The 14,296-nt window shown below is 59.8% G+C and overlaps 1 protein-coding gene across 1 annotated transcript; it reads right to left on the bottom strand.

Annotated features, from left to right (window-relative positions):
- Positions 1–1,475: 1,475 nt before the first annotated feature.
- KLHL21 (kelch like family member 21) lies at positions 1,476–14,200 on the bottom strand. The gene is made up of 4 exons (XM_032640488.1): positions 13,076–14,200; positions 10,131–10,536; positions 6,735–6,807; positions 1,476–4,721 (listed from the first exon to the last, which is right to left on the bottom strand). The coding sequence occupies exons 1-4, from the start codon at positions 14,094–14,096 to the stop codon at positions 4,428–4,430; spliced, it is 1,794 nt and encodes a 597-aa protein (XP_032496379.1). The 5' UTR covers positions 14,097–14,200; the 3' UTR covers positions 1,476–4,427.
- Positions 14,201–14,296: the final 96 nt, after the last annotated feature.

A 14,296-nucleotide genomic window follows, 5' to 3' on the forward strand; every position in this document is an offset into this window, starting at 1 on the left:
TGGCTTGGCACACAGGCAGGGCCAGGCCTAGAACAGCAGGAGGCCCTGGCGGTACCCAGGTTCTGCAGCCTTGGGAAGAATAGCGTGTGGGCTCGGGAGGCCGCTGCCTGCATCCAGATTCCTTCCCAGCTGTGTTTTAGAGCTGTGACCCGGGGCAAGCAACTAAATGCTTCACTTGCTTACTTTTTAATGGAATTAGTAACAGCGCTTGAGGAGTAAATGAGAAAGCCTGCTGTTCCAGTCCACTGCCGGGTAACAGACGACCCCAGAGTTGCCCTCGGGGCCGGGGGGCAGATCTGCTCTCAAGATGGCTCACTTGTGTGCCTGGCAAGTTGGTACTGGCCGTGGGCCGGGGTGCCTCCCCATGGGCTGCCTGGGCTCCCTCACAGCATGGTGGCTGGGTGCCGGGAGGAACGTCGCAGCAGGCCGAAGCTGCAAGGCCTTTCTGTGACCTGGCCCTGGAGGTCAACAGTGCCACCCCTGCCGCGTTGTGTTGGTCCAGGCAGTCACCAAAACGTCATTCCTTAGGTTCAAGGGGAGGCGTGCTAAAAGAATCTGCACACGTTTACGGCTGGCCCCCGCCCGCCCCAGACAGTAAGTGCTTCTGCTTCTGCTCAGCGCTTGGCACGGGGTGAGCGCAGAATCGGGTGGTGACGGTTGTGACCCCAAGAGCTCGCGTCAGCCATCACTTAACGCCTCATCGCTGGAGGATTCCAGAGGCACCGGCCCCACGCTATGCTAAATACCTCCCAGGGTTTGAGGAGGAAAACTCCACTTTAGACCCAGAAGCCCTCCAACCATCTTTCCTTTCACTCCTTGCCCACTAGGGAGCTCAGACGTAAAGACAGTTAAGTATCCTAGTGTGGTAACTGCCAGCCAGGTCATGAGCCACCTCAGATCTGGAAAGGCGACCGAGGTAAACCATGGCCTCCCGATGCCCACTTCCCGGCACTGGCCGCTTCCTCGGGTTCTGTGGGCTCGCAGATGTGAGGAATGTTCTGCACTTCCCGACCTCTTCCGGGAGGGACGCTGCTCTATTTTAAGGGTTCAGCCCCTCCTGCCAGGTCCAAGAGACGGGGATCTCATCACCTTTTAGCACCACACCTTCAGGAGGTGGGGTGGGGGGAAGCAAGGTATTGGGCACAGTGCCCAGGGGTGGAGTCAGGAGGTTGAAGCAGCTTTTGGGCAGGTGAGCCATGGCCTCAGCCACCCATGTTTCTCCCACCTCCGGCCTCCTCTTTCCACTACCTCATGCCTTGTAATGACTGAGACAAGAAAGGGCCTCAAAGGGTTTGCCCCCAAAGCCATTTAGCGTGAGCCCTGGACGCTCCGAACTCCGCCCCTTTCCCCCATTAGTTAAGGGACATCAAGTACGCTCCTCAATGCTACTTTGCCTCCCTTGCCCCACGCGCTTGGCCTCAGCCCAAAGATTCCAAGACCCGGCAGCAGCAGGATAGAGGCAATGACACCAAATATATAGGAAATATTTTTATTTCAAAAAGTTAGTGTACTGAAGGCATCCTAAAACCTAAAGAGGATCCTGGACATGTAAGCCTACCGAACGGACAAATAAATACACAAATCTCTGCCCCACGCTCTAGGGCTGGCACTGGATGTCGGACGCTGGAGGAGACTGTCCTAGTCCAGAAGAGTCTCTGAGGTCATATAATATAGAATACTTTATAGCAGTAGGTCAGCATTAAATCCAAGTCACTGAACTTTCATAACTTGTCTCATAGGCTGAAAAGTTGTGTACGTCTGACGTGTAGAGACAGTCCCTCCCAGGCTGGCCCAGGCCGTCAGTGCACAGACCTGTGTGCGTGACGGGAACCCGTGCCTACAGGAGCAGGCAGGGCAGAGAAGGGAGGAGACGCTTCTCAAGGGTCATCCCCAATCCCGGACCCCCAGAAGGAGCCTGCTGTTGCCCAGGCTGCTGCGTCCCCTTCCCGTCTTTGGTCTTTTAACCCAAAGACTGGGTCTGGGGCGTGGGGACCTGGGTAGTTCTAGAGTGAACATCACTGGCCCCCTGCCCCGCCAAACCATCATCTGAGCAGCCGCCAGAGAGTGGGGTGGTCGGTCACACAGTGAAGTACCAAAAATGCAGGAAAGACCAGACAAAGGCCCGGGCCCAGGCACCGGCCCTCAGTGCTGACCAGAAGTGCCGCAGCGGGTGACAGAGGCTGGTTTCTATGAGAACATGAGCGTCTGCAGCCCCCCGGTTCCAGCAAAAGCCTGCCCCCCACTGCCTGCCCTGCCTTCTGGGGCTGCCAAGGCCCTTTACAGAGCCAGCCCCAGGAAAGGCACCAGGAGGGAGTCTCCTGTGAGATGGAGCCCCCCCCCCCTGCCCATGACCTGCCACAGAAGTTATCACCACATCTCTCTGCGTGGCCTGTCACAGCCACTGGGCAGGGCACAGTCTGACACCGAGCTTGGTGACCGGCATATAATCGGGGCTCCATCAGTCCCGTGCAGCCCTGCCTTGTCGTCCCCCTACCACAGACAGGAGACAAGCCATCACGCCTGGACAGCATCTGGCTGCAGGGAACCCGAGTTGGCCACCCCATGGAGCCTGGCGCCTTTGGGTGGGCTCCGCTCGCCAGGCAGGCACCTGGGCTAGAAAAAAGGTCTCAGTAACCCCTGGGAAGTGAAGTGAGGGCTGTGGAGAGGGAGCAACTAGGGCTGCGACCACCCTGGGGGGAGGGGCAGGCGAGCCCCAACTCACCAAGGGAGGACACTCAGACCAGGATGGGTGACCTGGGGGAGGGTCCCCAAGGGAGCAGAGGACCGAGCATCCACCCTGGCTAAGGCCTGAGGCAGGAAGTACCAACCCCACATCCCCTGCCTTACCACTGTGCCTGCCACACCGGGGGCTCGGAGTGGCCAGCTGAGCCACAGCACAAGGCGAATGGAAGGGCTGGCTGTGAGCCGTGGCCGCTCCAGCAGGGGTTCCAGAGCAAGACGGCTGACCTGACAGCGGTGGCCCCCCACCAGGGCTCCTCGAGGGGACGAGGGACGCAGGAGGGAAGGCAGGGTCCCGCCCGACAGCCCCAAAGCTTCTGGCCAACAAAAGGGCTTTAAGTGCCACTTGTGAAGCGATGGTGAGAAAACCTTTTTTTCTTGTTAAGAACACACTGTTGAACATTTACCTAACGAGGAAAACGTAACCGCCCTCCCCTCTGGAAGGGAAGGAGGACAAATTCAAGCAAAGGCTACTTTGGAAACCATGAGAGGACAAGACCACCAATCCACCGTTCACACTCCTCAGAGAAAACCAGGGACGTGACACCAGCTACGGGGGTTCCCAGGAGCTGCTTCTGCCACCCTCCCACCCTGCAGAAAGCTTCGGCAATAGGACGGGGAGAGGTTAAAGATCAAACCAACCGGACCCTGTTTCTAGCTGCCTGCCCCCCCTTCTAAGGAAGGGCCAACTGTGTTTGAAACTTGTGACCACCTGCTGAGGCTGCCCCACCCCGGGCTTCCTTGAGAAGCAACAGTATTCCCCACGCACAGGCCCAAGGGCAAGGGTGCCTGCAGCTGTCCGCCTGGCTGGGCTTCAGCGACAAAGTCCCAGGGCCTCCCAGTGAGGAGCTGTGACCTTGCACTTTCGTCCTCTGCTGAACTGGCCTGGGACGAAGGGCCCGGAGGCCCCCAAGCCAGGTGGGGCTATACCAACTGGTGGGTGTGTGGACAGGGACCCCCAGCACCTGCGTCGGCCCAGGTCCACTGGAGACAGAAACTCAGCAGGTCTCTCCGGGCCCGCTTCAAGGCCACACGCCAGTCCATTCCCACTGCCCTGTGCCCCCAGGTCTGAGCTCACCTCCAGGAGGCCCACCCACGAGGGGTGTTTTGGTGCGAGACCCCAGCAGGGCTGAGGAGCTGGTCAGGCAGACCCCCTGCATCTGGGGAGCTGGCTCGCTGGGTGTCCAGCACTGGCCATGGAGGGTGGGACCCCACTGCAGCCATCGTCTGCCCGATTCTCGATGCTCTGGGACAGCAGGGGCTGCAGGGAGGCCACTCTCACACTCTCCTGGCAGGACCCCTGCCCCTCCACTCACACCCAGAAGTGGCCCCCCTCTCCCAAGGGGGGAGCAAGTAGGCACAGGTGGTGGCTGCAGGAGGGGCACGTGCCTTCATTGGTGAGGTGGGCCTGCAGCGGGGGTGACTTACTGGAACCAGAGACATGGTGGCGGAGGCAGCTCTTCTTGGACCAAGGTAGCGGCATTCACAACCGGCCTTGGCCCCAGCAGCTGTGACTCACACGCACAGAAACGCTCCAGCTGTCAGATCCTGAGGCTCGCTCGCTCGCTCGCTCGGCAGCCCCTGAGCCCACGCTCCAGCCAACCTGTCCCGGTGCACGAAGGATGGGGGTGGTACCCCCTGAGGTGCTGGGTTACCTGCACCAAGGCCCTCCCCGGGCCGGGCCGGGGCTAGTGCAGCTCGGCGGGGTTCTGTGGCGGCCGCGGCCGGCCCACACCCATGTCACTGCTGCCACTGTCCAGCTCAAAGCCACGCCCCCCCAAGGGCGTCTGGGGCATGAACTGTCGGAAGATGCTGACGCTGCCGTGCCAGAAAGTGGGCTCTGGGAGCCGTCCCACCACGCTCCATGCCCGGGTCTCTGGGTCGTAGGCCTCCACCACGTCGGAGAGTTCAAAGGTATTGTCGTAGCCCCCAGAGACGTAGAGCTTCCCTCCAAGGACGGCCAGGCTGCCCCCTACATGCACCTGTGGGCCAAGGGGGGCGGTGAGTGGAGGCTGGCAGTCAGGGCAGGGGCGAGCCCCAGAGCGCCTCTCCATGGGGAAGGTGCCTGGAGCCCTTGGGAGGGGCAGCCTTGGTACTTCCTTCACCCCAGCTAGGACACAGGGGCTCCATGCCCAGGGGTCACATGCCACAGCAGGTCCCTATGGTGGTCAAGGGGCCATGCAGGCACTCTCCCCGTGAGCAGCATCAGCCCTGCAAAGCAGGCATGACTGTTCTCCCCATCTCCCCCCACCGCAATTATTTATTTGTTTATTTATGGCTGCGATGGGTCTTTGTTGCTGCACATGGGCATTCTTTAGTTGCGAAGAGCGGGGGCTACTCTTCCTTGCGGTGCTCCGGCTTCTCATTGCGGTGGCTTCTCTCGTTGCGGAGCACGGGCTCTAGGCCTGCGGGCTTCAGTAGTTGTGGCACGCGGGCTCAATAGTTGTGGCTCGCGGGCTCTAGAGCGCAGGCTCAGTAGTTGTGGTGCACGGGCTTAGTTGTTCCACTGCATGTGGGATCTTCCCGGACCAGGGATCGAACCCGTTTCCCCTGCCAATGCAGGCGGATTCTTAACCACTGTGCCAGCAGGGAAGCCCTGTTCTTCTCCATCTTACAGATGGGAAAACTGAGCCTCATACAGCCGACAGCAGCAGAGCTGGGACTTGATCCAAAGTCTGAGCTTTGAACCACGAGGCTGGACTATCCCATCTTGCCCAAGACCTGCTATAATGAGTACGTGTAGCTCACTATGGGGAAAACCAAAGTTATATTTCCTAACTGTAAAGATGTTATTTATTTATTTTAAAAATATATATATATTTTTTTTGGCGGCTGTGCTGCGTGGCTTGTGGGATCTTAGTCCCCTGACTAGGAATTGAACCTGGGCCCTCGGCAGTGAAAGTGAGGAGTCCTAACCACTGGACTGCCAGGGAATTCCCCTAAAGATGTTAAATAAGCTGTAGAGGTATCAGGAGAGCAGGTTTGGAAATTGTTATTTTTTATGGTCACGCTGCACAGCTTGCTTGCAGGATCTTACTTCCCCGACCAGAGATCAAACCCATGACCCCTGCGGCGGACATGCTAACCACTGGACCGCCAGAGAACTCCCAGGTTTGGAAATTTTAAGGAAGACGGAAAATAAAGATATAGGCGGGGGCTTCCCTGGTGGCGCAGTGGTTGAGGGTCCGCCTGCCGATGCAGGGGACACGGGTTCGTGCCCCGGTCCGGGAAGATCCCACATGCCGCGGAGCGGCTGGGCCCGTGAGCCGTGGCCGCTGAGCCTGCGCGTCCCGAGCCTGTGCTCCGCAACGGGAGAGGCCGCAGCAGTGAGAGGCCCGCGTACCGCAAAAAACAAAAAAAAAAGATATAGGCGGGTGTAGATGTGTATCTGAGACTAAGGAGATTGCTCGTGTAGCCAAAAGCCACCCAGCCTTCCTGGCTCTATCACATTGTGAAACTCAGCACCCTCTTCTCAATAAGCAAAGAGAGGTGAGACCCCATTAGGCAGCAAAAGTGTGGGTACACAGCAGGTGCTCAATAAGTGCACTCCCAAGGTCAATCCCCAAAGACCTCCTTGTCTGACCTCACCCCTCTGTTGCCCCCTTGTTCACTCTTCTCCAGCCACATCAGGCTGAGGGCTTGTTCCATGGACACACCAGGCATGCTCTACCCCAGGGCCTTTGCACTTGCTGTCCCTCTGTGGAACACTTCCCCAGCGTGCTCTCTGGCTCATAGCAGGTACTCAATGAACACTGGTCTGAATGGCTGAACTCACTAAGCTGTGTGACCATGGCATCTTATTTAAGGTCTCTGTTTCAGTGACCCTCGAGTACAAGTCGAGGACAACGGCAGCCCTCTGTTCATGAAGGTAACACCAGGAAAGGGCCCGACACAGGGCCCTGCCCACCAGGACTGCATCCCAAACTTACGCTGACACTTTGGTTGGAAACCAGAACCAGCTTGTGCTCCCACTGCTGGCGTGTCTGCAAACTTACCTGATTCATCGATGGGATCTTATCCCATTCGTTCTTGGTGGGGTTATATACGTCCACCTCAGCAGAGTCGTCCCTGGGGAGTGGAGGGGGGAAGGAGGAGGAAGAATGGGTCAGAGTGACTAGGCTGCACCCGAGCGTGAAGGGCTGGAGAGGAGGGTCCTCCGGGCCCATCTCCTCTGGGGACCCCTGTGATGCTATCTGGCAGCCCACCGGCCAGTGGGACCCCCTATCCCTGGTTCGCAGGGGCTGACTTCACCTATCTGGCCTGGGCTCTGAGGCCGGAACCCAGCCACGCTCCACAAACCCAAAGATCGTGCTCTCGGGTGCTACAACGCTTCCCCGCAGCCCAGCACCAACACGGCTGCCCCTCCCCTTCGCTGTGGTCACCCAGCCTGGCCTCAGATCTTCAACTGGTAGTGGCCCTTCCCACCAGTCTCAACGCACCCTTCCTCAGCTCACTTGTGCCGCCTCTCAGGACAGCCTTCCATGGCTGACCAGTCTAGGCCAGGCCTCCCGGCCCACTGCACAGCCCCCGTGCTCTGGACCACTGCTTGGCCACTGCCCTCCCACCGCTGTCAGTCCCTCGATCCCACCCCATTCACTGCTGCATCCTAAGTGCCCGGCAGGGTGACCAGAGTCCCAGGAATAAGGACACCAGCACTGCCCTCCCCTTTGGGCTCAGGCTCCTTCAGTCCTGTCTGACAGGCTCCTGATACCTGCAACACAAGGCTCAAAGGCACAGCCTCGAAAAACAGACACTACCCCCCAAATAGGAGTATGGACGGTAACGATGGTCACAGGTCAGGGATCAGCAGAAAGGCCAGAGAGTAAATATTTCAGGGCTTGCCAAGCAGACAGTCTCTGTAGCAGGTCCCCAGCGCTGCAGCTGAGAACAGATGCAGCCACAGTCGTATAGACAAAGGGGCTGGCTGCGTTCCCATAAAACCTTATTTATGGACACAAATTTGAATTTCACATAACTTTTCACACGTCACGAAGTATTACTCACAAAGTATTACTCACTTTGATTTTTTCCTCCAGCCACAGAACGTAAAAACCACCCTTAGTTTGTGGCACGTACGATGATGATAATTGATATGGGAACCCGCCGGGCTGCCCCCCGACCCCTGCAGACACAGGAGCTGCAGCCAGAAGGTGCCAGGCTGGACAAGGCTCTCGGCTTCTGCCTCTGCGGGCGCTGGGACAGCCCAGCCCGGGAGCCACGTTAAGCGGGGACTGAGGCAGAGCACTGCTGGAGGCACGGGCGGGGGCCACCGGTCACTGCTCAGAGCCCAGGGCAGCAGCAGCCCACAGGCTGCGGCCTCCACGCAGCGTGGACCCTTCCTGTGGACAGAGCTACCCCGACAGGTGGCATTCTGGGCAGTGTGATGCGGCTGAGGCACCGAAGTGCGTGGCCAGAGCGCAGGAACGCTCGAGCACACGAGACCCGGGCCCCTGGCCTCGCCCACACTCCCAGGTGAGGCCAGGCCCCCGCTACTCAGCAGGCTGCCCTTCTAGACCACTCACCCTCTTGGCCGGTTTGGCGGTGGCAGTGTGCAGTGAGCAGAGTTGAGCCCACCTCCCGGGCCCCCCATGGCTCAGGCGACCCTGTACAAGGGCTAACAGAGGACCTGGGGGGCAGTTTAGCAGCTGACCAGTGACCCCGACCAGGAGGAGGCAGGCACAGGGGCCTTCCCTCCAAAGACCGGTCCTTGGGCACCTCTCGTTCTAGGACCACGGCGGAGGGGGTGGGGGGTGAGGGGAGGACATTCTCAAAGTTGCGCAGCCTGGAACTGCCACGAGGGGCTGAAGCCAAGGTTCTGGCACCCTCATGAGTTGTATTTATAGCCATCTCCACCCCCATCTTTGAAGACATGACTTGGGGGAGGGAAAGCTCGGCGAAGGGTCAGATGATGTTCTGTAACAGGACCGGGAGCTGGCTGGGATTCTGGGGCTTTCTCAGAGCAGATCTTCACTTCCTAGGATACGGGGAGGCCTGGCCCCTTGGCCACCTGCGTGACAAGCAACACCACCTCAGTTCCAGATGTGTTCTCCCCGAAAGCCTGGGAAGGCGCCTCGAGTCTGGGGGAGGGGCAGCTCAGACAGTGAGGGGGTGTGGGCCGAGAAGCACAGTGTCCCTGTCCTCAGAGGCTCCCAATTCAAAGTCGCAGGCAGAAAGGGGACAGAGGGGATGGCCGTTCACACCTTACCCTTTCCTTCTGATCTCGTACCTTCAGGCAGGCTCTAGGCCAGGGAGGGGAGCGGCACACCTGCAGCACGTACGTACGTGCACATGTACGCAGAAGCTGTGAGCAGTGGCTGGGAGCTCCTAGTTCCATGGACACCTACGGGCCCATCAGGAGGGGGCATTTCGCTGTGACAAGTCATCAAGACTCACAGATGCATGGTGACCCATCGGCTGCCCAGCTCCGCTGCCATGCTGCCGAGGCCATAGCCTGGCCCAGGGAGGCTGTGATGTGGTGACAGTACACGGGACCTGCGCTGGATGTCCTCGGTTCTAACCCTGTGCCACCACTTAAAGCCTGTGGTTGTGAGCAAGTCCCTTACCCCTCTAAGTCTCTGTTTTGCCACCTGTGAGACGGGGATGACAGTGGTGCCCATCTCAGCAGACAGTCATGGGGATCAGCTGTGAAAATGCCCATGAAACAGGCAACCAGAGCTCGGTCCACTGGGGACCCCAACACGCTAACTACTGTCATCGTTCCCACAGGCAACTCTGGGCCTGCTCAGTACCAGGCTCCTCCCTGGTCCTGGGTGGCTGCGAGATCTTTGGAGAACAGCATTCTTTCAGCAAGACTCACCAGCCCTCCCTGTGCCAGGCCAGGCGGGAAGGGATAGACAGAATGTGCGGAAACGCACTGAACACACAAGTGCTGCTTTCCGCAGAGGAGGCAGGGCTGATCCCTCCACCTGGCACCAGCCCGCTGGTGAGCAAAGGGTCCCTCTATCAAGGCCACCCCACCCCAAAGACTCAAGTGTCCAGAAAGCTCTCCTCTGGTCTTTTTAAGATTCAAAGTCCCTCTCGGGTAGGACAGGTGGTTCCTTTTAGTAAAGCCCACATGAGACCAACAAGGGCTTTTAGTGGGACCCACCAGGCGAAGTCCAGCCAAAGAGACACAACTGATTTAGCTTCTATGAATCTCAAAAAGTTCTCTGCAAGGACCTAGCTCCATCCCACTTGGGATCCTCAGAGGCCACAGAAACCGTTCTAAAGAATGGGGGCAGAATAAAGGCGCCAGGTCAGAAAGCCCCAGCCCCAGAGCCCAGTGTGGCCTCTGTTTCCTCATCTGTGAAATGGGGAGAACAGTAAAGATGAGCTTAGCATAGGACCTGGTAAAAAAGATCACGCAGTGGCCTTGGCCCCTAGGGACTCACCTGATGAAGTACATGAGTCCATTCAGAGTCACTGTCTTGGGGGCAAAGGACCAGGGCGGGAGCTGGCCGCAGTCCACCAGCGACCATAGGTCCATGTCTGGGTTGTAGCACTGCATCACCATGGTCTCTTTGCCGGCCAGGGAGCCGATGGCGTAGAGCCGGCCTCGGCAGGCCGTGGTGGAACAATTGTCCATGGGGTAGGTCATGGGCTGCAAGGCCTCCCAGGAGTCAGTGGTGTGGTCGTAGCGCTCCGTGCTGTCTGCGGCCACCACGTACAGCAGCCCATCCAGCACGGAGGAGCTATGGTACTCCCGGGCCTTCAGCATGGGTGCCACCTCCGTCCACTCGTTCACGCTTGAATTGTACCTCCACACGCAGTCGTAGAGCCGGGAGCCATCGGACCCGCCTGCCGGGGCAGACAACGTGCAGATGGTCAGCCCACACTGACTCAGGGTGATTCACCCACCCGTGACTCCCTGAATTTCTGAGAGGGGGAAAGATAACCCTCTCATCTTGGGGGAGGAATAACCCTCACCTGGCTTCATGTAAACACACATCCTCTCTCACCAAGGCCGGGCCAGGGGCCCCGGCAATGCGTAGGCTGACCACTGCCCAGGAGGATGGCCATAAAAACACCACCAGGGATTCCCTGGTGGCGCAGTGGTTGAGAGTCCGCCTGCCGATGCAGGGGACACGGGTTCGTGCCCTGGTCCGGGAGGATCCCACATGCTGCGGAGCGGCTGGGCCCGTGAGCCATGGCCGCTGAGCCTGCGTGTCCGGAGCCTGGGCTCCGCAACGGGAGAGGCCACAACAGTGAGAAGCCCGCATACCGCCAAAAAAAAAAAAACACCACCAAATCTCTGCGGGCCAAGCCAAGGCCCAGGGGCCGCAATTCTAAGTAAACAGCAACCTCAGTCTGCACCTCCCGCACAAGCGGTCAAACACCTCAGCTGGACTGGGGCATCAGGTCATAGAGTCCATGCTCCTGGGGAGCCACAAAGCATGTGGGTGGGGTGCCCAGGGTCTTGTTCACCAAATTCTAGGCTTCCCAGGTGGCCCCTAACCAAGGCTGTGCCAGGATGAGTTGAGAGGAAATCTACAGCACCCTGCAAGCAAGAAACCTAACACAGAAAGTGATGTTACGGGGACTTCCCTGGTGGTCCAGTGGTTAAGACTCCGCACTTCCACTGCAGGGGGCCCAGGTTCAATCCCTGGTTGGGAACTAAGACCCTGCATAGTGAGGCCAAGAAAAAAAAGAAAGTGATGCTATGAGTGGACTTCTGGGGTTGTATTTCTTGATTTATATGCAAGTTACTGACATGTTTTGTTTGGAAAAAACTCATCGAGCTGTACAAGTATGATGTATACTTTTCCGTCTATATTTCAAAAAAAAGGCTTAAAACCAACCAACCAACCAAAGCCAGTGGTACTGGCTATAGCCACAAATTAAACCAGGTTCACCTAAGACATTAGAATTCCCACAGTATGAAGGGACCCCAAGAAGCCTGGGGGTTGCATTCCTCTATTGCCCCAAGGTTGGGGCCACAGGGCAGAGCAGAGCCGGCCTGACAGTCTATCCAGCTCATAGCCCTGAGCTTTTAGAGGGAGAAGGCAGGGTCCTTGTAAAGTCCTCTCTGCCTCCTTCCTTCTAAAGGAGAACTGTGTCAAAGGCAGCTGAAGCCTTTTTCCTTCCAAAGGAGAACCATGTCAAAGGCAGCTGAAGTTGCTTTCTCATCCCCCCGCCCCGTGAAATTCCCTAGAGGCAGCTGTAGGGACCCACTCAGCCACCTGTCTAAGCCCAAAGGATTAGCTGCTCAGCTGAGACATTTATGGAAAGGTGTGCAAAGCTGGGGCGAGTCTGACCACTTCTGGGAATTCACCGGCCAGACTTCTGTGATGGGGGAGTGGGAATGGTGGTCCCCAAACAACACAGGGCCAACCTCAGGTTGGAAAGGGACGGATTCTGGCAGATTCCCACAGAGGCTGGACCTGGAGCTGCAGGCCAAGGAAGCTGTGGCCACAGAGCCGAGCCAGTCCTTAGGCCGGGATGTGCCCCACTTGTCAGCTCAGAGCCGGCTTTCTCCGGACCGTGCCAGGCTGGACACAGCGCTGTGATGGCACAGCCGGGGCCTCCCAGCCTGATCCAGCCCTCTGCTGGCCCCAAGTGCAGGCCTGGTCGGTTCTTTCCTTATATAGCCGTCACACAGACCGCCCCTCCTCACCCCACTCAAGGAGGTAGACTCATGTTTGAACTGGGATTTATCTTTAACGAGAAATGTGGGAGATGCCCAGGACGAGGGCGGGCTGGGACACGCCCAGCATGACTCGGCAGTGTTTTGGGGTTTGAGCCAAGTAACTGGCAGAAAACCTCTTAGCATGTGACTCTGTTTACAGTCGCTGGGCAGGGAGCAGCCTAAACACCACGTGACCCAAGCGCAGGGCCTAGGTCCAAGCCCTGTCACTGGTGACCAAGTGTGCTGCTCAGCCATGAGGGAGAAATCCCCCGTGGGGGTGGGTGGGGGGGGGGAGAATGGATGTATCACAGGGCGTCAGTCCCTGGCCCGTCCCCAGATTCCTTAGGGAGAAAAAGAAAGCACTCATTGTGCAGGGTGACTGCCCCAGTATCTTGCAACCTAATGGGGGCATCACCCGGGCAAGGAGGAGGCTGCCCAGGCAGGTCCTGCGTGCTGCGAAGAGACCCACAAACAGCTACTTGTCCCACTCACACAAGGCGTTCTTCTTCTAGATCTCAAGTATCAACCCTAGAAACGTACATGCGTGCCAGCCTGGGGGAGAAGGAGGGGGAAGGGAAGTGGCCACTTGCACCCAGGGGCGGTCCCGGCATTCCAGGTATTGTGGGTTCTCCTGCAGGTGGATGTATTCCCCCAGGGGGGCGGGGGTCCGGGCGGCCCAAGGTCCTCCCGACCAGCCCCCAGCCCACTCACCCGTCACGTAGATGTCGTTGCCCAGCGCCACGATGCTGTAGCCCCCGCCCAGGTGGTCGGGGAACTCGGCCAAGTAGCGCCACTGGCCCGTCTGCGGATTGTAGCAGTCGACGGTGACCAGCTCGTCGCAGTCCTGGTCGCAGCCGCCCACCAGCACGAGGATCTCCGCGAGGCCGGTGGAGGGGCGCGGGCGCATCCGGGGGCAGGGCCCGCGGTCGTGGCGGTCGTAACGCGCCGCCTGGAAGTCGCGCGCCTCGCGCAGTAGGCGCAGGCAGGGAGGGCAGCGGGCCACCAGCGGCTCGGCCTCGACGTGCGCCAGCAGGTAGAAGCGGCGCACGAAAGGCAGGCGCACGGCCTCGAGCAGCTGCGGCCAGTGCGCGGCGCGCCGCGGCGGGTCGGCGCGCACCCAGCGCAGCGCCAGCTGGTAGGCGGCCTCCTCCTTGGGCACGCACAGCCCGTCGTCGCGCAGGTAGCGCAGCAGCCGCGCCAGGGGCAGCCGCTCCAGCTGCTCGGCGCCCAGCTCGCCCACGTGGCGCAGGATGAAGCGCTGCGCCGCGCTCGCCAGCCCCGCGCAGCTGAAGGCCTCAGCGAAGTCCTGCATGTCCAGGCAGTTGGTCAGGTCGAGCTGCTGCTGTAGGAAGGCGCCGCACGCCTCCTTCACGGCCGGGAACTGCAGCAGGTCGGCGGCGCGCAGCAGCGGCTCGGCGTTGTCGCCGCTCACCGCCACGCGGCCCGTGTAGCTGAAGTCTAGCAGCAGCTGCAGCATGTCGGGCGGCACGCCGTGCAGGCGCACCCGCTCGGCGCGGCTCTCGCGCAGCTGCCCGGCGAACATGGCGCGGAAGTAGGGGCTGGCGGCCGCCAGCACGGCGCGGTGCGCCGGGAAGTCGCGCCCTCCCGCTGCCTCCAGGGTCACGTCCAGGAACTTGCGCTCGGCGCGGAGCTGGCTCAGGCCGCGCAGCAGGCTCAACGCGTGCGCAGGGTCCGAGAAGGGCAGCACGGCTAGGGGCGCCGGCCGCTCCATGGCGCCTTGGCTGGGGGCGCGGGGCCGTTGCGCGCGCGCGCTGCTCGGAAAATCCGCCGCCAGGGCCAGCGGGAGAAACGCTAAGAGTCGGTCGCCCCGGCTATAAATAGGGCCGGGCGCCTCGGCTTCCGAGGGGGCGGGGGTCGGGCGGGGGCGGGGCGTCACCGGCACCGCCCACTTAACCCCTCCGGGCCCGGCGC

Source organism: Phocoena sinus, chromosome 1, assembly GCF_008692025.1.
Source record: "Phocoena sinus isolate mPhoSin1 chromosome 1, mPhoSin1.pri, whole genome shotgun sequence".
Lineage (NCBI taxonomy): Eukaryota > Metazoa > Chordata > Mammalia > Artiodactyla > Phocoenidae > Phocoena > Phocoena sinus.